Source organism: Ovis canadensis, chromosome 19, assembly GCF_042477335.2.
Source record: "Ovis canadensis isolate MfBH-ARS-UI-01 breed Bighorn chromosome 19, ARS-UI_OviCan_v2, whole genome shotgun sequence".
NCBI lineage: Eukaryota > Metazoa > Chordata > Mammalia > Artiodactyla > Bovidae > Ovis > Ovis canadensis.
In genome coordinates this window covers 57,309,680-57,336,907 of record NC_091263.1, presented here as the reverse complement: position 1 = coordinate 57,336,907, position 27,228 = coordinate 57,309,680, and the positions used below count along the sequence as shown (strand labels likewise).

Genomic DNA, 27,228 nt, shown 5'->3' with positions numbered 1-27,228 from the left:
ATTAAATAACAAAATATGCCTAATACAATAAGCTAATACAATAAGTATTTCCTTGAACTCAGTATTTATATTTTTGGCAGACAATTCAAGGCTAGTCTACTCCAATTCAGGAAGCATGTGATTTTTTTCCCTTGTGATGGAATGAGCAGAGTTACAATGGTATAGTCTTCAAGACCAAAGGAAGTCGCCTCCATTTCTCCAGGTCTAAGTCACAGAAAGTGTAAGGTATGTAGAGTGTTCAAATGGGTGGCTTCTTACTAAATACGGATCCACAGAGCTAGATTTGTATTCATAGATAGTTTTTTAAAAAGCACACAGCTAAGTAGCTGAAGTTATTAACAATGTTATGATCTTTGGCAAACTATGGATGAACGATAATGAAATGGAAATTGTGGGGCCAGTGCCAATAAAATATGATCATAAAGTCTGACTAATTCACAGTAATTCCTTTTCTAGAAGTCTAAGGAAAAGTAAATACCATCTAGGAATATTCTGGCAAAGAAAGTGGGTTAAGTAAAAAGAAGCAGTTTAAAAGGCATTCTTCTGACCATCAGATTTTATTTTTAATACAAATAGGTAAGAAAAGAAAAAGCATCTTTTAAATAAGTTTTCTGTGTACCAAGCCATCATTTATACATTAACACTGCAAAAATTTGAATAACTCTTAATTCATTTACATAAAAGTATATGAAGTAAACAATTATATACAGGATGAGAACCAGCAAATAAGTAACAATTTAAAGTCCTACAATCTTGTCTCTATATTAATTCCTTCACAGTTCTGAAAAGTCATACCCATCTACATAAAGAATGTAGGCAGTCCTAACACTGAACATTATGTACAAACTGACTTCATCTCTCTTAGTTCTTTCTGATCCTGTAGGCCTGCCAGAGACACACTTGTGACGCCAGCTTAACAGAATCAGAGCTGCTATCCTGCTCCACCTGGGGCAGCCATCCTTGGCCCTGGAAGCAGGCGTTATACCAACTCGTAGTACTTCCCAGTTTGGGGATCAAAGTAACAGTTCAAACATGGGTCATACAGCAGAGTCAGCACTTCCTCATCCTCTTCCACACTCAGCTCCTCTTCACCTGTGGGGACGGGAAGCATAGTCATGTTAGCTGCTGGCCTCGCTGGGAATTCTTAAACTGCAACAGAGAAGGGCAAGGGAGCGGGAATCACCATTTGTCCTGGAGGACCATCCTCGTGTGGGCGGGACATCAACGCTGGGAGGCAGGAGCGCTGCGGATGTGACGGCTCTATACTTGCCGTGTAAGATAGAGAAGAAATGGTGATCAGAGGGGCCAGATTCACTATAAAGCACGAGAAAAATGAGTGTGCAGAACTGGCAGGGAGGAGAAAAAACTAAAGAAGAGGGCCAAAGGACTAAAGAGTTATGCTAATTAGGGTTGAACGGGATTCAAAATTTGATTATCTTTGATTTTCGCAGCTCTAGCCTTCTTCATGGGCTAGAGCTGCAGAAATGCCAAACAGTGCAAATGAAGTAATATAGTAAAGAGCTCAATCCCCATTCATACATCCTAAAAAGGCTACCACAGAAACATGAATTAAAATAACGTTTAGAAATATAAGCTGTGCAAAGCAAAGAACACATGAGGAAAACAAGGTCAGATGATCTGTAATTGTATTAGTGGTAGCAAGATGTGTCAAATTTGCTGGGAAAATGAACATGTCAAATTTTTTTCCCTGTGATAATTATTTAGATGATTTGGTTGTAGAGAATGCCTATTGCCTAAGTTATTAGAAAGGTTTGGTTGGTTTTCAAGAAATGAAAACAAAAACAAAAACAAAAAGCTGTTTTACTAAAATGTTATGCTCAGCACTTGTGTACCTTATGCCATCACCAGCAAGCGAGTGCCCTCTGGACTTCTCAAAATATACAGGGTAGGAATTCAGAGGCTGGGAGAGCAAGACTTCCCTCAGTTGGAGACTCCCAGAGCAGGCTCAGGAAGGAGGAGGTGATGAAGACACTACCCCTCTCTTTTTTCTTAGCATGGGCTATTACGGACCAAAGAAAATCAAACCTTTGGCCTGCAAGCTCACCAGGTCAACTTTGGATAGGGACTGGATGGTGGGCATGGGCATGGCTGGCCCATAATAGAGACTCCGTAAATACTGAGCCCTTTTGAAAGGGGGAATCAGTGACTGTGAAACAAAATCTGTGGTCTTAAGTGTCCTGCCCATGAAACAAAAGCAGCTACTAAAGATTAATGAAGAGTTAACTGGGTGTGGCTAAGAGCACCCCTGGGCTCTGGAATCCAAGGAAGCTGGGGATGGATGGGAGAGCACTGTTCACCACCCGAATGCCCTTCAGCTCAGTTCAGTCACTCAGTTGTGTCCGACTCTTTGTGACCCCATGAACCGCAGCACGCCAGGCCTCCCTGTCCATCACCAACTCCCAGAGTTTACTCAAACTCATGTCCATTGAGTTTTATGTGTGTGCTAGTCACTCAGTTGTGTCTGACTCTTGCGCCCCATGGACTGTAGCCTGCCTGGCTCCTCTGTTCATGGGATTCTCCAGGCAAGAATACTGGAGTGAGTTGCCAGGTCTTCCTTCAGGGGATTGTCCTGATTCAGGCATCGAACCTGAGTCTCCAACACTGCAGGCAGATTCTTTACCATGTGAGCTACCAGGGAAGCCCTATTAGTTTTATACAGGATATTATAATCAATTCAGCTTTAAATAAAAAGCTCTTATACTCAAAATAATGTATTTTTCAAAAAAGTAAAATAACACTCATTTTTTTCCATCAGGTGTGATATTAAAACCACATATCACTGTGGTAAATAATTATAAGTCAAATTATCTCGAAGACCTGCCATCTGATGTCTTGTTTTTACTGCATCAAACACTGGGGGAAAGTCTGATCTCTGGCACATAAGAGTTATACACTATATAATTGTTTAGTGCATTCTGTGCTTGCAGTTTCCAACAAGACAAAAGTTTAAGCTGGTGTTATCAAATTAGAAAACTCAAAACATTTTACAGTTAGTCAGGAATCTTTCAAGATGAAAATAACCATTGTAATGGGCCATGGGTCTTTATCACCCAACTGCAAAGGGATCAAGGTGGATCCAATTCATTAGTAGAGATTTGGCTATATAATGCATGCAAACTGAAGCAGTAACTGCTATATAAGTGCATTTGTTCCAATACATATCACTATAGAACTGGCATTTCATGCATTATAACCATGGGTCCAAGAGGGGTTTCATGGTTTTAGTTCAAAAGCTTTCAGTTCAGTCACTTAGTCATATTTGACTCTGGGACCCCATGGACTGCAGCATGCCAGGTTTCCCTGTCCATCACCAACTCCGGAGTTTACTCAAACTCATGTCCATCGAGTCGGTGATGCCATCCAACCATCCCATCCTCTGTTGTCCCCTTCTCCTCTCGCCTTCCATCTTTCCCAGTATCAGGGTCTTTTCAAATGAGTCAGTTCTTCACATCAGGTGGCCAAAGTATTGGAGTTTCAGCTTCAGCATCAGTCCTTCCAATGAATATTCAGGACTGATTTCCTTTAGGATGGGCTGGTTTGATATCCTTACAGTCCAAAGGACTCTCAAGAGTCTTCTTCAGTACCACAGTTCAAAAGCATCAATTCTTTGGCACTCAGCTTTCTTTCTGGTCCAACTCTCACATCCATACATGACTACTGGAAAAACCATAGGTTTGACTAGATGGACCTTTGTTGGCAAAGTAATGTCTCTGCTTTTTAATATGCTATCTAGGTTGGTCATAGCTTCTTTTCCAAGGAGCAAGCATCTTTTAATTTCATGGCTGCAGTCGCCATCTGCAGTGATTTTGGAGCCCCCCAAAATAAAGTGTCTCACTGTTTCCATTGTTTCCCCATCATTTGCCATGAAATGATGGGACTGGATGCCATGATCTTAGTTTTCTGAATGTTGAGTTTTAAGCCAACAAAAGCTTTAAATTTTAAAACTCTACCAACAATGACATTCATACAAAAATTGGGTGATATGATGTATACTTTTATATTGAAATAAGTGTTTTAAACTTGCATAAAAGGTTTTGTTTTCATTATAACTTAATTTTCAAAGCCTCCAACTTATATCATTTTGCCACTGTAATCTCTATGTAATGAAATTATCATATTGTTAAGCAATTACGAGTATGATGTCAAGCAATGGGAAATGTTTTGAAAGGTAATTATTGTGCATGGGTATAGGGTAATTTTCAATTATATTCTTGGATAGCACATAGTTTGTTTTTCTCCCAAATGCTAAATTGCTCTATTTAAAGACTGGCTACAGAAACTTTACAAATTAAGAAATAAAACCATTCTCTGCTACCAGAGAAAAAGCATCTGGACAGGGGTCCAAATTACGTTTTTACTCTTCTTCACATAATAAAGCCATTACTAGTGAACTAAAATTGCCTTTCAGATAATAATATATTTACAAACTTTCAGCTTCATCCACTTTGAAGTCGGCTAACAGCAATAACAGAAGGAAAACCAATGGAGCCAGACCAAACACAGCAATAATAGCTGCCCTCCCCTTCGTTAGATCAATGTGAGCAAATAATTCCTCTAGCTCACCTTCTGAAAGTCAATTAATATAAATGCTTAATTATCTATATTTGAGGCATTTAAACTGTAGATAATAGAAAACCTATATGCACAAGCTCAGTCTTCAAGCTTGAAAATAAATGATGTGGCACCAGTTTATCAGATTTAAAATCTCACAGTCAAGACATTATACTTGATTTTCGATTTTCTGACGCTGCCATCTAGAATTTTTTTTAACAAGTTAATGCATTTTCTCTCTTATAGATCTTGAGAACTGATTGACTGTATTTTTATGTGCATACCAATGCACTATGGTTTAGACAATTCAATGGTGGGGGATCACCACTGGGAACAGGCAGCCTTAGGATCAATAAAGATGGCATTTTAGATACTATTCTGCTGAGGACCAGATGCTGGCAAACTCTTCCATCAACTTCTATCACAGTGGGGCAGAATTACCTTTCACTAAAACTCGAGAAAGTGAACTGTTGCGATCTGCTTCTCAGCAAACATGTGCCCTCAAATGAGAGAAAGGTAAATGGCCGAAAATGCAATAAAAAGATGAAAGGTACTTTCTTCTATTAGCAAGCTGTATTGTCTTGTTGGGAAGGCAAATGATGTTAACATTATAGTTCAGGTTTCAATTGGGAAATAAGTACATCATTCCTTTTGTAAAATCTAGTGGCTATATTTTACTTGGAACATGCCATTTAAAACAACCAGTTGAAAAATTTGGATGATTACTTAGGAATTTCAGCAATTTGATTCTTTCCAGGTAGTCTCTACTTATAAATGTGATTCAGATGTGAACTTGTATATCAAAGCATTATGTTGTCACCTTAAACTTACATAATGTGACATGTCAATTATATAGTAATAAAGCTGGGGAAAATCTCACAAACCATATATGCACTTGTAAATGTGTGGCTTACCACTCTGAATGCTTTCTGTTGCACATGAAGGAAGGTCCCTAGTCAGACTGTTGAGCTCTGAAGCCTACAAATCCCATAAGAGTCTCCAGTGCCTGATTTCAGACAAGGTGGCAGCGCTGAAGACAGGTGGAAGTGCATCCCAATTCCAGCAATGGAACTGAGGACCACACCCTGGGTCAAGACCCTTCTGTTGTACACCTGGGGAACAAATAGGTGTGGGCAGTTCTGGAAGAGGGAGAGAGACTCAGACATCCATTGGTGTGTTCACTTCTCTGCTAGAGGGTTCACGTCCAGTGTGCCACAAAAGAAGATATTTCTTTGTATAGTATCTCCCCACCTCTAATCACAGGAAAATGGGACAGAGCGCTGGGTACAAAGCAGGCACTTAATTAATGCTGGCTTCTATTCCTACTCTGATTGCCAATATTGCTTTTTTTGGCAGAGGGTGGGTGGGGGGAAGTTCTCCTTTGCATTTTAAATAAATCTTCAAGATATATGGAAGATCCAAAGAGTAGACCAAGTGATCTTCCTATTTCCCATAGGCAGAAGATTCACTCATTCTACTCATCAAGCATTTATGGAGCATTTACAATGTCCTATGGGTTCCCTGGGGGTTTAGATGGTAAAGAATTTGCCTGCAATGCAGGAGACCCAGATTCAATCCCTGGGCTGGGAAGTTTCCCTGGAGAAGGAAATGGCAACACACTCCAATATTCTTGCCTGGAGAATTCCATGGACAGAAGAGCCTGGTGGGCTATATCCATGGGACCACAAAGAGTTGGACACAACTGAGTGACTAACACATGTGCCATGTTAAACACTGTGGGTACCATGGCTGTTCAATGAAGCAAGATGTCTGGTGAGATAACTAATAAAACAGATTTTGGAAGACTGTTTTTAGATTCAAGGTATTAGGTAAATGTCAAATAACTTCATGGTGGGAAATAGGACTATCAAAGGATTCCTCTGTTGGACCCAGGACAGGTGGCCATGCTCCCCTCTCTCTGGGTAGCTGGGAGGCATCATGAAATTTCTATAAATTATTTACCAGTAATTTGGATATTATATGCATAAAATAAGTGTGCATGAGTGCTAAGTCTCTTCAGTCATGTCCGACTCTTTGCGACCCTATGAACAGTAGCCCACCAAGCTCCTCTGTCCATGGGATTCTCCAAACAAGAATACTGAAGTGGGTAGCCATTCCCTTCTCCAGGGGATCTTCCTGTCACAGCCTCCTGAGGCTCCTGCATTGCAAGCAGATTCTTAACTGCATCTGCTGTCTATTTGTGACTTGTGGAAGAATAACTAATGTTCATAAAGGAACATCTTCTGTGGCTCTGCTGAACAAAAGGTACAAGGATGTTATTTTCATGAGACCCTGGCAACTCTAAAAGGTCTTCACTCAAAATCCACGGAAACTGTAAAAAAGGTTTACAGGCCTGAAGAGAGAGGCATTATTATTCCATTTTGGAGCTGGTAAGCATGAATAATTTAAGGGTCATATTTGTAAAGGAACAAATGTCAAAAACAAATTGACAACTATTTTTCAGGCAGTCTGGCTCATTTTCAAAAGGTCAGTTTGGTAGTTTTCTTGAGTAAGTTCTGAAATCTTAACTTCCCATTTTTAACATTTTCCACAGTCTCCAGGAAAACACATTTTTAGGAAGTGTTAAGGGCACCCGTGCCCATGGTGATTGATATTCGGCAAGTGTGTTGTGGCCCAAGAGGAACAGCTGACAGCTGCCTGCTTCTCCATCCAGTCGAATGCCACGGAGCTCAGTGTTATTCCTGCCGGCTGGTTGCTCTGCTGGGAGCTGGGCTGTTCACTTTATGGCAGAATTCACACACTTGAGACATTCTGGCCAAACAGAAACTGTGGAATTTGTACTGAATGAAGAAGGGGCTCCGGGGCCTGTATAATGCATGTGTTTACTTCTGCATGGCCTGGGGCAAGTATTCCAGAGTTGTCTGTTGGTCAGGCCATCTTCCCGTTATGCCACTAACTGCACAGGTACGTCTCAGCCTCTCAGTCTCTGATGGATGTGGTGGTTCATCACATCACTCTCCTGCTTTAAGTCCCAGGGTTCATGTGTAAAAGAGGGTACAATAGTACCTACATATCTGTAGGCTAATTCTGAGAATTAAAGTGTACATGGAGGCCTGGGTCAAGGAAGGTGAAATAAATGTTTTTGTTATTTTTACCTGAGAAGTCTCAAGATGGAAGAGACTCTTTCCTTGTGAATCAGTCTTCAAAATTACCTTCATGTCCTAGTGTGATGGTTCTTCAGAAAGGCACTCCTGTGGAAGAAACCTGGACCCAAATTCTAACTCTGATTGAGCATTTGACCTTGGGCAAGGCTACACTGAGGGCAATGGACTACATTGGTGTTTTAAACTGGTTCATTAGGGCCCCATGGCAGGGTTCTGAGACCCTAACTCGCATTTAGTCAGAGAGGTTCTACTTGTAACTACTTTACATATTGGGATTTCAGATGAGATTTCATTTGACAGAAAAGTCTCTTCATTGCTTATACATAAAGAGCCACTGCATACAGTAACCTACCAACTGTTTGAACTGCTACAGTGTATGGGTAAGTTCAATACTCTCATTGTTCCATTTTACAGATATACCAAAAAACGAACTGAGGAAAAGTTGGATTTCAATTAACTACCTTGATTTTCTTTCTTTCAAGGTTATTGTTACAAGAAATTACCAGTTGGATGACATTTCTCTCCCTCTTTCCCTCCCTTTTTCCTTTCCTGTGTTCTAAGGAGAACCCAGAGTATCTGTTATAATGTATACCAGAAACTGCACAGGTACTAGGGATCTAGGGGTGCGTAAACTGACAGTCTCTGCTTTTAAAAACTCTTAGACTACCTGGGAAAAAAGACAATAAACAAGTAAATGAATCACGAGTTACAAACTGTGAAAAGGCTGTGATGAAAAGATACAGGGTAAAGTGAGAGACTGACTGACTCATAAGATCGTCTAGAGAGGTCTTTGAGAAGGTGGGCCCAGCAACCACCCAGGCCCGTCAGTCCCACACTGGAGTCATTCTGCTCTTCATTCGGCCCCTCACTCCCTTGGCCTTGCCCTACATCTGGTCAACATGGTAAGTGCACCCCTCGGCGACCCACCCTGCTGGAGGGAGTATGGCCACCAGTTATTTGCGACAAGACTGCACAGGATGGGGAGGCAGGGCTGCAACAGGTGACCAGAGATCTGCCTTTTTTTTTCCCCTGAAAGAACTTAGCTACTCAGCCCTTGAGATATTTTCATTTGCTTTCTTGTAGATTAGGAACTCTCAACAGAAAAGTTATTTTTCAGTTGCTGGTTTTATATACAGTATTTTTTGATTAGGTAATTTATTTATTTGGTTTTAAACCACAAAAGGCGGCCGAGAGGAGCAACCCCACGTCCAAGGAGTGGCGGCTTTGTGGGGGCAGGAGGGCCGAGAGGAGCTAATCCACATTCAAGGTCAGGAGGGGTGACCTTGTCCTAGGTAAGGAGCAGTGGCAGCACTTTGCTGGAGCAGCCGTTAAGAGATAGCCCACGTCCAAGGTAAGAGAAACCCAAGTGAGATGGTAGGTGTTGTGAGAGGGCATCAGAGGCAGACACACTGAAACCATAATCACAGAAAACTAGCCAATCTGATCACACGGACCACAGCCTTGTCTAACTCAATGAAACTAAGCCATGCCATGTGGGGCCACCCAAGATGGACGGGTCATGGTGGAGAGGTCTGACAGAATGTGGTCCACTGGAGAAGGGAATGGCAAACCACTTTAGTATTCTTGCCTTGAGAACCCCATGAACAGTATGAAAACGCAAAATGATAGGATACTGAAAGAGGAACGCCCCAGGTTGGTAGGTGGCCAATATACTGCAGGATATCAGTGGAGAAATAACTCCAGAAAGAATGAAGGGAAGGAGCCAAAGCAAAAACAATACCCAGTTGTGGATGTGACTGGTGATAGAAGCAAGGTTCAATGCTGTAAAGAGCAATATGCATAGGAACCTGGAATGTTAGGTCCATGAATCAAGGCAAATTGGAAGTGGTCAAACAGGAGATGGCAAGAGTGAATGTCGACATTCTAGGAATCAGCAAACTTAAATGGACTAGAATGGGTGAATTTAACTCAGATGACCATTATATCCCTTAGAAGAAATGGAGCAGGCGTCATGGTCAACAAAAGAGTCCAAAATGCAGTAATTGCAAGCAATCTCAAAAATGACAGAATGATCTCTGTTTGTTTCCAAGGCAAACCATTCAATAATCACGATGATCAATGCCTATGCCCCAACCAGGAAAACTGAAGAAGCTGAATGGTTCTACGAAGACCTACAAGACCTTTTAGAACTAACACCCCAAAAAGATGTCCTTTTCATTAGAGGGGACTGGAAAGCAAAAGTAGGAAGTCAAGAAACACCAAGAGTAACAGGCAAATTTGGCCTTGGAATATGGAATGAAGCAGGGCAAAGACTAATAGAGTTTTCCCAAGAGAACGCACTGGTCATAGCAAACACACAACAACACAAGAGAAGACTCTAAACATGGACATCACCAGATGGTCAACACCGAAATCAGACTGATTATATTCTTTGCAGCCAAAGATGGAGAAGCTATATACAGTCAGCAAAAACAAGACAGGGAGCTGACCGTGGCTCAGATCATGAACTCCTTATTGCCAAAGTCAGACTTCAATTGAAGAAAGTAGGGAAAACCACTAGACCATTCAGGTATGACCTAAATCAAATCCCTGATGATTATACAGTGGAAGTCAGAAATAGATTTAAGAGGCTAGATCTGATAGATAAGAGTACCTGATGAACCATGGATGGGAGGTTCATGACATTGTACAGGAGACAGGGATCAAGACCATCCCCATGGAAAAGAAATGCAGAAAAGCAAAATGGCTGTCTGAAGAGGCCTTACAAATAGCTGTGAAAAGAAGAGAAGTGAAAAGCAAAGGAGAAAAGGAAAGATATTCCCATTTGAGTGCAGAGTTCCAAAGAATAGCAAGGAGAGATAAGAAAGCCTTCCTCAGAAATCAATGCAAAGAAATAGAGGAAAACAACAGAATTGGAAAGACTACAGATCTCTTCAAGAAAATTAGAGATACCAAGGGAACATTTCATGCAAAGATGGGCTCGACAAAGGACAAAAATGGTATGGACCTAACAGAAGCAGAAGATATTAAGAAGAGGTGGCAAGAATACATAGAAGAACTGTACAAAAAAGATCTTCACGACCCAGATAATCACAATGATGTGATCACTCACCTAGAGCCAGACATTCTGGAATGCAAAGGCAAGAGGGCCTTAGAAAGCATCACTACAAACAAAGCTAGTGGAGGTGATGGAATTCCAGTTGAGCTATTTCAAATCCTGAAAGATGATGCTGTGAAAGTGCTGCACTCAATATGCCAGCAAATTTGGAAGACTCAGCAGTGGCCACAGGACTGGAAAAGGTCAGTTTTCATTCCAATCCCAAAGAAAGGCAATGCCAAAGAATGCTCAAACTACTGCACAATTGCACTCATCTCACACGCTAGTAAAGTCATGCTCAAAATTCTCCAAGCCAGGCTTCAGCAATATGTGAACTGGGAACTTCCAAATATTCAAGCTGGTTTTAGGAAAGGCAGAGGAACTAGAGATCAAATTGCCAACATCCTCTGCATCATGGAAAAAGCAAGAGAGTTCCAGAAAAACACCTATTTCTGCTTTATTGACTATGCCAAAGCCTTTGACTGTGTGAATCACAATAAACTGTGGAAAATTCTGAAAGAGATGGGAATATCAAACCATCTGACCTGCCTCTTGAGAAACCTATATGCAGGTCAGGAAGCAACAGTTAGAACTGGAAATGGAACAATAGACTGGTTCCAAATAGGAAAAGGAGTATATTGTCACCCTGCTTATTTAAATGCAAAGTAGATCATGAGAAATGCTGGGATGGAAGAAGCACAGGCTGGAATCAAGATTGCCGGGAGAAATATCAATGACCTCAGATATGCAGATGACACTACCCTTACAGCAGAAAGTGAAGGGGAACTAAGAAGCCTCTTGATGAAAGTGAAAGAGGAGACTGAAAAAGTTGGCTTAAAGCTCACCATTCAGAAAACGAAGATCATGGCATCTGGTCCCATCACTTCATGGGAAATAGATGGGGAAACAGTGGAAACAGTGTTAGACTTTATTTTTTGGGGCTCCAAAATCACTGCAGATGGTGACTGCAGCCATAAAATTAAAAGCCACTTACTCCTTGGAAGGAAAGTTATGACCCACCTAGATAGCATATGAAAAAGCAGAGATATTACTTTGCCAACAAGGGTCCGTCTAGTCAAGGCTATGGTTTTTCCAGTGGTCATGTATGGATGTGAGAGTTGGACTGTGAAGAAAGCTGAGTGCTGAAGAATTGATGCTTTTGAACTGTGGTGTTGGAGAAGACTCTTGAGAGTCCCTTGGACTGCAAGGAGATCCAACCAGTCCATCCTACAGGAGACCAGTCCTGGGTGTTCATTGGAAGGACTGATGCTGAGGCTAAAACTCCAATACTTTGGCCCCCTCATGCAAAGAGTTGACTCACTGGAAAAGACCCTGATGCTGGGAATGTTGGGGGCAGGAGGAGAAGGGGACAACAGAGGATGAGATTTCTGGATGGCATCACTGACTTGATGCACATGAGTCTGGGTGAACTCCGGGAGTTGGTGATGGACAGGCAGGCCTGGCGTGCTGCGATTCATGGGGTCACAAAGAGGCAGACATACTGAGCGAGTGAACTGAACTGAAACCAAAAAAAATTAAGAAGTGAAAACTGTGGTTGGGCTCTGGGGCCAGGCTGCTTATATTTCAATCCCAGCTCTGCCTATGACTAACCTTGGGCAAATTAGTCAAGGGCTCCTATTCTCAGTTTCTCTGGCTGTAAAAATAACAACTGCATATACAAAAATAGTATCTTCCTCATTGTGCTGCTGTGAGGACTGATTTTTTTTTTTACATATTTTTTACAAGTGAAGTATAGTGATTTACAATGCTGTGTTAGTTTCTGGTGTACAGTGATTCAGACATATATATGTATATAAACATATATATATATTATTTTTCAAATTCCTTTCTATTATAGTTTATTGTAAGACAATGAATATAATTCCCTGCCTATACAGTAGGACCTTGTTGTTAATCTATTTTATATACAGTAGTTTTTATATGTTAATCCCAAACTCCTAATTTACCCCTACCCCACCTTCCCCTTTGGTTAACCGTAAGTTTGTTTTTTGTGTCTGTGAGACTGTTTCTGTTTTGTAAATAGTTCATTTGTATCAAATTTTAGATTCCATATATAAGTGACATCATATAATACTTGTCTTTGAGTGACTTACTTTTGAGGACTAAATCAACCACCAAGCACAGTGTCTGGCATATGTTAAATGCTGAATTAATAATTAATGATAAAGACTGAGCAACAGGTACCTAGGAAGATTCCCAGACTGCCACACCTGTGTGGCCCCCTCCTTCTGATGATACATACCTGAGCTTGAGCCCAGTATTTTTCTTTGACAAACATTTTATAAGAACAGACGGAAACAAGTTCAGTGCATGCTGTGTTGTTTAACATGAAGCCAATGACATGCAAAGATTAAGCAAATAAGAAACTCTACTTTTTGATGGTCTTAATTAGCTACAAACTATCTAAGCCTATCAGAAAAGGGAAAGGCTCAGAAATGGAAATCTAGAGTAACAGGGAGAAGGGGTGCCAGATCTGGTTAACATTGGCCAGGACGTTTCTACAGTCCTCTGAATATAATGTGTTTCTTTGTCTTCAATGTAAGTTCTATTTACCTTCAACATAATTTGAGCCCTTGCTGTCAAGACATCACTTTGCAAAGGCGACTATAAGACATCCTTTTGGCCACTCGTCACCACCATAGGTCTTTGGTGCCTCTGCTTAAGGACCAGATTCTCAGTTCCTGTGGCTTATTCAGGACACTTATTATTTGCCCCCTCACAGCAAGGTCTCCTCCTGACAGTCAAGATTCTGTTTTTCTGTCATAAGTAATTATAAATGTACACCTCTAAAAACAGTCTCAATTTGAGGGGCATCATCTATTTCAGACCGTAAATCACAGTGACACTGCCATCACTTGGGCGGCCTAAATGCACAACTCAGATGTATCAGCTCTCACTCTGGATTCTCCGTACCTGAAGAAAAATGGGATGCTCCACTTTTTCCCTGGGGCAGTTAGGGAAAAAAATAAAACTGGCAACTTTGTTAGAATAATTTATCCTGGTTTCAGTTCCTTTTTTTTAAAGAGACTATAGACAGAGGGCACCCATCTTTAAAATCCAACTTGGAGAACAATCTCAGGGAGTCCCACTCTGATGTTGTCTGTGACTCTGACTATGCATTTTAGATCTCTCCCCACCCCTCCCATCTCAAGCCCTCTGATTCCACTAAAGATTCTTTTCTGTTCCTCCTCTACAATGCTGCTGACAGCCACGTTCCCTGCTCACAGTCAGAATCTAAACAGTTCATCTTAGAGGCTCTCATCAACAAAGAGAACCCCAGGCAAATTTTCATTCCTGCTTCCTTTGAATTTTTCCATTACTAATACAACCCATTATAGCTCCGTGTCAACCTCTGCTTTAATAAAAAGGCTGTATCTCTGTATTAACAAAAACATGGAATATTTGGTCTGCCTTGTAACAGTACTAACAGCTGGCATTTTGTAGGCATTATTCCAAACGTTTCATATACAGTACACCTCACTGAATCTTCATGAAAAGCTTGCAGGTGGGCACCATCTATTATTAGTCTTATTTTATAAAACTGAAATTCATAAAAGTCACACAGCAGGAATTGCTAGAGCTGGAATTCAGATGAAGGTCAATTTGACACCAAAGCCATGCTCTTATGCTTTAAATTATATTTTGCCCAGGGATTAACCTTCAGGAGAACAAGAACAATTTCTCTTTTAAATTCCTTTTAGTTGCAAAGAACCTATCACCCTATAAAATGAGGCACAGATTACCTCATTTTCAATGTGTGAGTCTAAGTGATTATCATTTAATAAAAATAGTGGAATCTCAAAGTGATTGATTTTGTCTATTTATAGTTAATTATTTTTATTTTTTTATGCTTGGCATTTTTCATATTCCCACCTTGAACACTCGAGCTTCCAGAAGAATCCTGATGCCGCTCTGCGGACTGTTGACTGGGAGGAACAATCGGTGGGCTCAGCATATTTAACCAGTCCCTAAAAAGAAAAGAAGAAAAAAATGAACCACATGTTTGTAATTCTAGATATATAGATTTTTACCTTTCCCCTGGATTTTTAACTCCCTGGAGCTTTCACAAAGAAACATTTTTCTTCCTTCATACTTCGGAAAATAAGGTGTCCAGAAATTAATATTCAGTTTTATAAATCTGTAAATACAAAGTCAGTTACTTCACTAACTAGTTGTTCAATAAACATACCATCTTAATGATGACCACTATTCCTTTGAAAAACACAGTATTCATCTTCAGCTATAGCACAGCTCCTCTCACCTGAGAAACTTATTTAAACAAGTCAGAAGAAATACAGAGATAAAGCTCCTTAGGACCTTTGCATAAGAAAGCCTGACAAAGCCACCAGTCACATGTCATGGATGACAAGAATCCACTCAGTGATTCAAAAGGGAACTTAGTCTTGGAGCTGTCTGGACCAGCCATGATGGTGGGAGCTGGTATGCATTTACTCCAGGGTAGGGCAAAAGAGGAGGCAGGGGAGGGCAAAAGAGGAGAGAGAGGACCATTGGGCCCTTGAGTGGCTCAATACTTGAGTTCTCCCAGTGTGAATGGGGGCAAAACCACTCCATAAAGACCTCCTACATTCCTCGTCCCTCTGCCTACAACTTCCAACCTCATTTCCCAGTCTCTTTACTTTCCTTCTTTCCATTATTCTGTCTCCCTGTTCCTCTAGCAGATGCCTGGGTGGGGGCGACGCAAGTTGGCGACATTCGGAAGGCATGTCACCTTGTGTTCTGATTCAAGCCTTTCTCATCTCTAAACTTGCTACTGAGCTTCCTCGCGGGAACAGAGCATAAAAGGGAATGCAAAGGATTTTCCAAAGTGAATTCTGTTTCTCGCATTGATGTTAACACTCTGTATCACTGACCTTATTCTTCTCAAAGGGGACATGTCCTCATGACCCCAAATTTTCTTTCTAAATTTCTGTATTTCCTGCTGTCTTCGTCTACAATGGGAGAGAGTCCCAATAAGAAACTAAGAGGGCTGGCTCCCCAGGCTAATCCTGGCCCCATGTTTCCTAAATGTAAGAACTTCACCAAGTCACTTATAACATCACTAGGCCTTATCTATAAAAAAAGAGATAATTGTTACTTAAGTTATTTTTTGGTTAAGATTAAATGAAAAAAACAAAAAGGATGAAAAACTTTTGGTGTGGATCTGGGTACAGAGCTGCACTCAAAAAATTTCAGCTATGACTAATACCATCTTCATTATCAATGGAGTTAACAGAATGGCTTTACCTACAATGATAAACCAAGGCAAGACTGGATTCTGTTGGAATTAAACCAGCAAAGAACTGCAGAATGATTTCAAGTCTGTACAGTAGAGGTTTTCTTTGCAAATCGTTTACTCTTCTTGTATAAAAAGTATCTTAATGTAAAAATTATCCAGTTCATATTTGTATTATCTTAAGATACTTTTGCTCACTCTTCACCTTAGCTACCACCAGGCTATGGCTAGCGAAATAAGCAAAGTGAGTTTGCTGTGAAATTGAATTTCAAAATAATACACTAAAGACACCAGAAAGGATTTGTCACAGATTTCCAAGCTAATGGGACATTTTCTGATAAGCACCTTTTATTTAGTCCATTTAATTATAGCAGACCAAAAAATTCCTACATTGTAGAAAATTACAAGGTCACATACAAATTACCAGCCCAGTGACCTCATTACTTGTTAAGACAGATGGAGAGCAAGGATGAACAGGAGAAAACCCCCTAAGCGACAAATTAGGAACTTGACACAATGGCTGTAGTAGCTTCTAGCCATGGTCCATGGACATCCAGGAAAAAGTAGATGCTATAAAAGGTAAGACATTACTTCTTAGGCCAATGATTTGGTTAATGTTGCTTTTTTTTTTTTTTTGTTAGCAGTAGCTATAAAAAGTACAGGTTACTCTTTTTGTGATTTTTTTTTTGTGCTTGTTTTAAAGTAATTTCAGGGACTTCCCTGGCAGTCCAGTGGTTAAGCCTTTGCCTTCCAATACAGGGGGTGCAGGTTTAATTTCTGTTTGGGGCGCTCAGATTGCCCAAATGCCTTGTGGCCAAAAAATAAAACACAGAAGCAATATTGTAACAAATTCAATAAAGACTTTAAAAATGGTCACATCGAAAAAAAAAATCTTATCATGCTGAGGTTTGACAGAAAACAACAAAATTCTGTAAAGCAATTATCCTTCAATAAAAAAATAAATTAAAAAAATACCTTAAAGTAATTTCAGAGTTATAGAAAAGGTTCAATAACAGTACAGAGAACTATATCATCCTTCACACATACTCTCCAATTTAAACATCTGGTCACATTTGCTATCTATCTATCCATTATCATCTCTCTATCAAGGGTTGGTAAAGTATGCCCATGGGCCACATCTGGCCCACTGCCTGCTTTTATAAGACCTGTAAAACAAAAATAGTTTTTATCTATTTTAATGGTTAAAAACATTAAAATAGTAATATTTTGTGATACATGGAATTTATATAAAATTCACATTTCAGTGTCCATAAATAAAGTTTCATTGGAATATAGCCATGTTCATCAGTTTATGTACCATCTATGACAGCTTTTGTGCTATGATTCAGAGTTTAAATATTTGTTATCTGGCGTTTTACAGAAAATGTTTGATGGCCCCTGATCTATAACCATGAGCTCATATTGATTTCTCTAATACTAATATAATACCACAGAGTTATTTTCATCTTTCCCTTTTCCGCATTTGTAACTCCCTTCTGACACTTAAAAAACTGCCTTCCATTAGCCTCAGTATATTTACTTATTTTCTGGAGTACAGAACACACCAAAAGTAGTGTCAGAATTGTTAAGCAAACAAAACAGCCAATAAACCCACCAAACCTACTCTCTAAAATTCTGTTTATGGTTCTTTTTATCTTCAGTCAAAATACCATGTTCAAAATTTACTTACGCTAGTACTTTTTTTTTTTACTGCTATTATTAGTAGTATAAACTAATCTACTAATAAAAATAGTAGTATTTTTATAAATGTTTTTTATAAACATTGCTAATATGAGTAGTATTAGACCATTATTACCATATTATTAATATTATTTTAATTAATTTTAATTGGAGAATAATTACTTTACAATCTTGTGGTGGTTTTTGCCATGCATCAACATGAATCTGCCAAATGTATACATGTGTCCCCCAACCTACCACTTCAGTGTGGTTATATTATTCATTTGAAATACAGCTAGTGTCATTTGCTTCTGTTTGTATTATATTTTAGGTCTTTCCCCTTGATTTTTATTACGTTTGCTGCAAGTATGTGTTAAAATATTAGTTCAAAAGTCAATGTTCACAGAAAGACATAGTTAACAGATTTCTCTCATCCCTTCCAGTTTGTTTCTATCCCCTCATCACTTCAACATCATCCCTACCCACTCCTCCAGAGGTAATCAATTTCATTAGTTTTGGTATCTCTACCTTTCTTTTTGCAAAAATTCAGCTGATACACACCTATTTTTCCATTCCTCTTCTTTCTAATGCAAAAGGTACAATACTATAATCACTCTTTTGCACTTTCATTTTTTTTCCAACTTAAAATATAACTGGGAAATTATTCATACCAATTCATAGAGAATGTCATTTTTTTTTAAACAGCTGCACAGTACTCACACTTGTGTGTGTGTGTGTGTGTGTGTGTGTGTGTGTTCAGTTATGTTTGAGTCTCTGCGACCCTATAGATTGTAGCCCACTAACACTATGTGCGAAGAGTTGACTCATTGGAAAAGACTCTGATCTGGGAGGCATTGGGGGCAGGAGGAGAAGGGGATGACAGAGGATGAAATGGCTGGATGGCATCACTGACTCGATGCACGTGAGTCTGAGTGAACTCCGGGAGTTGGTGATGGACAGGGAGGCCTGGCGTGCTGCGATTCATGGAGTCGCAGAGTCGGACACGACTGAGCAACTGAACTGAACTGACTGACCACTATGTTCCTTTGTCCCTGGATGGCAAGAATACTGGAGTGGGCCATTTCCTCCTCCAGGGGATCTTCCCAACCCAGAGATAGAACCTGTGTCTCCTGGGTCTCCTCCATTGGCAGGCAGATTCTTTACCACTGAGCCACCTGGGAAACCGACTCCACGAAGTGGCATACATTTATTTCACCATTCTCCTTTCTTTGGGCAAGTTTTAAATATTTTGTGATTATTGCAATTCATGCTATAATGAATAACTTTGGGCATTTTTTTGTATACTTGAAGATACATCTTCAAGGTAAATTGCTGGAAGTGGGATTACTGCAACAAAAGGTAAATGCATACTCGGCTTTGTTAGATACTGACAAATTTTCTTCACAAGGACTGTACCCTTCAGCATTCCCACCAGCAACATCTGAGAGTGCTCATTTCCCAAAGACATGTCACAATACTATGTAGTCAAGTTTTTATGCTTTCCAATTTGAGGGATAAGAACTAATATCTTATTTAATAATTTCATTTTTTAAAGAACAATCTCTTTTTATGGGGTGACTTGTTAATAAGCAGAAATGTGTAGTCTAGCACCTATACTTTACATGTTTATATTTTTATAGGAGCTATTTAATGCTAAGTCATTGTTTTGACCCTTGATCAATTCATTTAAGCCTCTGTCTTCTCAGAAGCAGGCCACAAACATCTAGGGATGGGGGAGTGTCAGTTCAGGCTCACTCACACAGGTCGAGCCCTAGCTCAGTTCTGAAATGTGTCCTTGGCCTGCTTCTCACTCTGGCTACCTATGGGCTGAAACCTGCTCCTGCTCTTTGTCTCGCATTTCCGCGTTGTTTGGACTTGATACTCTGTTTTGTTTGGCTTCCTCAGCTCTGACTAGAAACCTTTTCTCTCAAGGACAGATCTTATTCACCTGTAGAGAAAACCTCCAGCTCCTATGGTGCAGAATATCCTCTTCAGCCAGGCTTGCTCTCTGAGCAGGTTCGGGAGCTGCTTCCTATTCCTGTTCTCCTCGTGAACCCTGGTGGGCCTCCCACCCCTGCCTCTCCTCTTGGAACTGAAGAGAAAGGGCTTGCAGGCACATCTATACATGGGGAGCACCTTCTCTCACCAGAAGGTGTGTTTTATTCAAGAGTCAAGACATGGGTTCACTTTAAATCACACACAAATCTAGTGTAGATGAGGAATAAATATCATCTTGTGAATCCTCACGACAGACAAATTTATCTAACATTGAAATCTCACCCTCCCTGCCACTACCATGCTCTTTTCATTCAACTTGCATGGTAGAGTTTTAAAGGTGAGGAGTGAGCTTTAATTGAATCAGAAGTGACTTAGCTATGTTTATAACAGGATAATGTCCTCACTTTGGAGTATGGTTTCAGTTTCTTCACTTAAAAACAAGACTATGTTTACAAGAGAATTTTACACATTTGCCAAGCTCCTCTGCCCAAGGAACTGTCCAGGAAAGAATACTGCATGAGTAGCCATTCTCTTCTCCAGGGGATCGTCCCAACTCAGAGTCTGAACCCAGGTTTCCTGCACTGCAGACAGATTCTCTTCCATCTGAGCCACCAGGGAAGCCCTTCACATATATGGTAAACATTTACTAAACTGCTGTGTTTAGTGACTGCTGTGTCAGACCCTGGGTAATCAGAAAGCTCATAGTCAGATGGAAGAAACATTCTAAGCAACAGAAAATGACATGTGCTGATCAGCTTATCTGTTTATTCCTTAAAGAAATTCCCTTCTAAGGAGACTGCCTACAATCTTGTATACATTTAAATATTTATTTGGGGGAGTAATTATTTGAGAAATATAAAACAAGACAATTATTACATAGCTCTCATGTATAGGACTGAGGTACCTACTATCAAAAGTTCTGGGTCAGAGAAGACAGTTCAGTGTGAGATACTTATACAGAAAATCTTCTATTAGATCTTCTATTATATTTAACTTGCAGAAATTTCTACCCACTACTTACTGATATTTACCATTTGGTACCAGTGCACATTTCTTATTCACTGAAAGCACTCTGGGTTTCAAAAATTGTCTGTGGCCAGAGAACTGACTGGGGGAGATGACTAGGAGCATCTTACTTTGGGGAGAATTCATAGATTCTTTTTAAAATCTGGTAAAAACAAAACAAAACAAAACACTGTTTTCCCAGAGAAATAACCAAAATGACCAAAAATAACAAAGAAAAATGACCAAAAATAACAAATTTTGCTTTTGATTTTAGTAGGTCAGAAATCAGCTGAAGCCCATTCATGGACTTCTGGACCCTGACTTAAGAACTTCTGTACCTTGAACTATCACAGAGATGATGTTTCTGAAGCAAAAACCCATGGTTGGCAAAGCGTCTTGTAAAGGACCAGATGGTAAATACGTCGCAACTATTCAACTCTGCTGCCGTAGTGTGAAAGCAGACATAAACGATGAGTAAGGAAAACCACACACACACACACACACACACACACACACACAATCCCACCATGGCAGGAGCTGGTCCATACACTATAGTTGAATGACCCCTGTCTTCGAGGAAGGGACTGTGAAGTGGAACATTCTCAAGGCTCTTATGAAAAGTTCTGTCAGTTTTCCTCCTAAATGCCTTCTGAATCCACCTTTCTCACCATCTCTTCTTCCACAACCAAAGTCCAAGCGACTACCTTGCCTCCGGTTCTGTAGTAAAAGCTCTTAATTTATCCCCTTTAGAGTTGTTCATTCTAGCTTCACTTCACTGTTCTCCATACTATGACCAAAATGCTAATCTGATTATGTCAACCTCTTTTTAAAACCCTTCAGTCTCATTGGGAAGCTCAGGAGAAAGATCAGAATCATTATCTTGGCCTTTGCGGCTCTTTATGCCCTCATCTCTTCGTTTTTCTAACTTCATCTTGAATTGATTCCCTCTCACTCACCATGCTCCATCCACACTGAGCTTCTCTTGATTCCAGAATATACTACACTCTTACCATCACAGGGCCTTTGCCCAGGCTGTGCCCCCTTGCCTATACCATGCTCCCTCCCATGTTTCTACCATGTCCCTCTTTTATCCTGGTGAAATCATCTCCAACCTTCACATTTCGGCTCAAGCATCACACTCTTGAGAAGTCTTCCTGGACGCTCCCTCTCCAATCTAGCTGAGATACTTTGTTACTTCTTCTAATAGAGCAACTGTGATCTCCTTATTAAGAGCTCTTATTTCAACTCATAATTATACCTTCATCTGTTTCATCATTCAGTGAATGTAGTCTCCCCAACTTGACTTTCAGTTCAGTTCAGTTCAGTTCAGTCACTCTTTCGTGTCCGACTCTTTGCGACTCCATGAATTGCAGCACGTCAGGCCCCCCTGTCCATCACCAACTCCTGGAGTCCACCCAAACCCATGTCCATTGAGTCGGTGATGCCATCCAACCATCTCACCCTCTGTTGTCCCCTTCTCCTCCTGCATTAAATCTTTCCCAACATCAGGGTCTTTTCAAATGAGTAAGCTCTTCACATCAGGTGGCCAAAGTATTGGAGTTTCAGCTTCAGCATCTGTCCTTCCAATGAACACCCAGGACTGATCTCCTTTAGAATGGACTGGTTGGATCTCCTTGCAGTCCAAGGGACTCTCAAGAGTCTTCTCCAATACTACAGTTCAAAAGCATCAATTCTTCAGTGCTCAGCTTTCTTTATAGTCCAACTCTCACATCCATACATGACTACTGGAAAAACCATAGCCTTGACTAGATGGACCTTTGTGGACAAAGTAATGTCTCTGCCTTTTCTTTTTCTTTATTTAATTTAATTTTTATTTTTACTTTATTTTACTTTACAATACTGTATTGGTTTTGCCATATATTGACATGAATCCACCACGGGTGCATATGAGTTCCCGAACATGAACCCTCCTCCCACCTCCCACCCCATATCATCTCTCTGGATCATCCCTGTGCACCAGCCCCAAGCATCCTGTATCCTGCATCAAACATAGACTGGCAAATCGTTTCTTATATGACATTATATGTGTTTCAATGCCATTCTCCCAAATCATCCCACCCTCTCCCTCTCCCTCAGAGTCCAGAAGTCCGCTGTCTCTGCTTTTTAATATGCTATCTAGGTTGGTCATAACTTTCCTTCCAAGGAGTAATCATCTTTTAATTTCATGGTTGCAATCACTATCTGCAGTGATTTTGGAGCCCAGAAAAATAAAGTCAGCCACTGTGTCCACTGTTTCCCCATCTATTTCCCATGAAGTGATGGGACCAGATGCCATGATCTCAGTTTTCTGAATGGTGAGCTTTAAGCCAACTTTTTCACTCTCCTCTTTCACTTTCATCAAGAGGCTTTTTAGTTCTTCTTCACTTTCTGCCATAAGGGTGGTGTCATCTGCATATCTGAGGTTATTGATATTTCTCCCTGCAAGCTTGATTCCAGCATGTGCTTCCTCCAGCCCAGCGTTTCTCATGATGTACTCTGTACAGAAGTTAAATAAGCAGGGTGACAATATACAGTCTTGATGTACTCCTTTTCCTGTTTGGAACCAGTCTGTTGTTCCATGCCCAGTTCTAACTGTTGCTTCCTGACCTGAATATAGGTTTCTCAAGAGCACCTAGCAAAATGCCTGGCACAGAACAGACACCTCCTCAATATTTACTGAATGCATGGAAGAGTCTTTCTGGTAGTCCAGCATACTGAGTGCCACCTGGAGTTGGAATTTTCCCTAACAACAAATAATGCTGCTATTGCAACCATTTTGCCTCTATGTTATTTTTTCTCTGCCTGCTACTGACATACTATTGTTTCCTTATCTGTGTTTGGTACACACACAATTTGGGGTCAGCCTGAGGACATACATCTACTGCTTTGCAGCTAAGGCAGAAAAATTTAAATGTCTGCCTCAGAAAATAGAATACTGGTTCATAAATATGTTTTAGTAACACGAGAAACTAAGAAACTATACTTTTTCTTTGAAACTTAAACATACAGCAAAATGCTATTTTCTTAATAGCTTTTCTTCATAAGATTCATCTCTCATTTGAAGCAGGAAGATCAAACAATAAGTTGGAAACACAAATTCTGTGTTGGGAACTCTTCTGTATGTCTCTTAAGAGGGACTGGAATAAGTATTAAGACCCTATCGTTTCATTTTGGTTGTTTCCTGCAGGAGGTCTCTAACCAGATTCTCAGCGTTCTCATTTTGAAGGCCTTTTACAACATTTCCACCAAGCGCTTATCTAGTCTATGTGTTTAATTACCATCACTGACTGTGCACTTACTACTTTCCAAGATCATATTTCATCTTCAAATAGCTTTGACTATTAGAAAGTTTTTCTTAATCCTGAGGGAAAAAATTTAATTTAATTTCCACGTTTCTCCTACAGCTGCCCCATGGGGCTCCTAAAGAACAATTTTAATCTTTCTCTAAGACACAGTAGGAGAGAGTTAAGGAACTGTCCATCTAGAACTCTTTCCCCTCCCTCTCCTTGCAACAGTTCCCTCTGGCCACATGACCTGGAAGGATCATGTTCCTGCATGAGCACAGAGGCTCAGCACCTGACTTAATCTGGGTCAATCACTGTGCTTCCCCAGAACTTCTGAAACTGGATATGAAAAAGAGGGGCAGTCCCAGAACGAAGATGGATACCCAAAGAAGTGAAACTCAGAAGCCACTGGTGACCACACTCCCTGTCATGTGGTAGAAGCCCGTCTGAAGAGAGAACGAAGAAGTGTAAAGTCTGGGTTCTGGGAATAAAACAGTAGTGGTACAAACTGAATGTACTGGGAAACTGGGGAGATGATATAGGAGTTTGGTTTAGTACATCAAGAATCTGAGGTCTTGCTCTTTTTTTCTATGTGATGATGTGTTAGAAATATTTAGGATCCATTACCAGGTCTCAGTCTTAGCTCTTGTATGTGCTGACACTGCTCCACATCCACCTGCTATCATCCTCTTCTATGCTTTTAGAATCTCTCCCCTGCAATCTTCCCCCAGCCAGTCTGGACTCCCTTGAATCCAGAGTGAGCTTTTTAAAATTTGCTCTTAGGGCAGAAGCCCAAATTCTACAAAAAGCCCACATTCTTAAAGCTTAGTGTCGGCCGATCCTTACTATCTCTGCAGCATACTTTTGTGCCTCCCCTCACTGTTGCCACCACTCTACCCTCAGCGTCAGAGGGAGAGCCCATCCTTACTTAGTCTCTTTCTCCATAATAGCCTAATACTATAGGCCGAATGTTTATATCACCTCCAAATTCACAGGATGAAATCTAACTCCCAGTATGATGGTATCTGGATGTATGGTCTTTGGGAGGTACTTAGGTCATGAGAATGGAGCTCTCACAAATGGGATTTAGTGCCCTAGAGGCTCTTGACTCATCTGCCATATGAGGTCACAGTGTGAAGATAGCGATCTATGAAACATGAGGAGGGCTCTCACAAAATACATCTGCCAGGACTTTGATCCAGGACATTTCAGCCTCCAGAACTGTGAGAAATAAATCTCTGTTGTTCATAAGCCACCAAGTCTATGGTATACTGTTATAACATCCTAAATGGACTAAGAAACCTAGTTTACTTTCTCCATCTTTTGGCTCAAATTTTACTTCACAGAATCCCTGCCTGAGTTCTAATTCTACTGCAGCTTTAAAATCAGTCAACGTTCCAGCAGAAAACACTTGGTACACTCAAATTAGGATGATATGAGGAGGGTTTAAGAAAGGGCTTATGACAAAGGTAAGGGTGGGAATGGGGAAACCAAAGGGACAGTCTAGAATTCCAGGGTTTTCACCATCTCCCCCCACCCACCCTCAGCCCTGAGGGAGAAAAGAACAGTGGGCAGAATCCACAAAGAGAGAGGGTGTCCTTAACAGGAGCTGTGCCAGGCTGTAAGATCCATAAGGCAGACAAATCGTGTCTATCTTCTTCACCTTTGGCTTGATACAGATACTCACTAAATGTGTGTTGAATGAATGAATGAACAAATTATTGTAGGAAAGCTGAGGCTATAAGAGAAAAAGATATACAAGTGAGAGTGAAAAGATTGGAACACGGATCATTCTCTGAGAAAGAACTAGAGAGGAGGTTAGGAGAACACACCCTGGGAGCAGTAGGAGGAGTAACAGGAGTCATAAAAGGCAGCTAGCTGAGAACATTATGAGAATGGTTCTTCCCAGATACTTCTTCCTCTCTCATCATCAAAGTGCTCCCAGAGAACGTTTACATTATGGCGACATCTGGAATAGGACTATGTCTCTTTGGCAGCAAAAGTTGGGAAACACATTATGTAAACAAGTACTGTATTTTTATCTCATATAAACCCAGGTGTATTTAGACATGTAGCAAACAGTCATACAAAAGGAAAATCATATTCTTTCTTCTGGCCTCTACAAAATGACCTCTCCTGCCCATGTCTTTGCAAGAAAACCCATAAAACAAAGAGAATCCGGCTCCCGTAAGCGTTCAGTGCTACAAGAAATCACAAAAATCATTATCTTATTTTACTCTGCTAAATACTTTATACATTCTCTGCAGAACTGAATATCTTTCCAGTTTGGCAGTATTTTCCCTTAGGTTAAGAAAATATTAATGACATATCATCTCGAGATTATTTTACAGACATTGACTCATAAGATATAGCAGGTAATTCAACTCTGGAGGCACAAATCCAGGCATCAGCCATCAAATATAACTATAACATGTGACAGTAATATCCCATCTACTTGAAACAACATGGAAAAAGGCTTCTCCACACTATTCTTAGCTTAGCTGCTTTATAATTTTACACTGAATAGATGTTTATCAAGCCCCTGCAGTGCTGCCGACTTTGTGCTGTGTATTGGGGAGTAAGACATGATTCCTACCCTTGAGGAAATCAGTTTCCTGAAGACAGACTGTTAAGACCAACATTTATAAGAGAGTGAAGTAAGTGTTGCTAAACAGAGGTAAGCCCAGGGAACCTCTTAGGAGGGGGGGGCTGTGATAAGGACTTTTCTGTTTAGCAAAACTGATGAAAGCATTCCTTCTGAAGTACGAGAATGAGGTCACAAGACAGAGAAGAGAAGATGGAAGGGTATTCTAAAAGGAATGACATGCGCCACAGTAGAAAGGCGTAGAGCGTTTGGGACCCCTCTAGCAGTGTGAAGTGATGGGCAATGGGTATTTACACATGTGTTGAATGAGGAGATACAACAATACTGAAGAAGGCAGTGGTCTTGAACGGCAAGCTAAGTAATTCCTACTTTATTTAGAAGGCCCTGGGAATCTACTGAAGGCTTTTAGGTCAGAAGAATCTTGGATTTGCATTTTAAAAGCATCATGGTGGCGTCTGTGTGGAGAATGGGATGGTGGGGAATAAGAGAGGGGCCATAAAAGTCATTTAGAAGTTTGCTGGATAATCTAGGAAAGAAAGAACAATTTTATTTAGGAAGTTTAGTTCACATGTGTTTGAAAACACATATAAAGAACACAGAATCTTCCCCTTGACAAAATTCACTTTCCACTGTATCCAATTACTGTT

General features: G+C 40.4%; 1 protein-coding gene across 11 annotated transcripts in view; it reads right to left on the bottom strand.

Moving 5' to 3' along the window:
• Positions 1-541: 541 nt before the first annotated feature.
• CFAP20DC (CFAP20 domain containing) overlaps positions 542-27,228 on the bottom strand; it is a 261,668-nt gene continuing 234,981 nt past the window's right edge. For all 11 annotated transcript variants that reach the window (XM_069560489.1, XM_069560502.1, XM_069560492.1 and 8 more), the window contains 2 exons: positions 14,650-14,744; positions 542-1,092 (listed from right to left, as the gene is read on the bottom strand). In XM_069560489.1, coding sequence (XP_069416590.1) covers positions 980-1,092; positions 14,650-14,744 — 208 coding nt within the window. In that variant the 3' untranslated portion in view covers positions 542-979. The remainder of the gene's footprint in view (positions 1,093-14,649; positions 14,745-27,228) is intronic.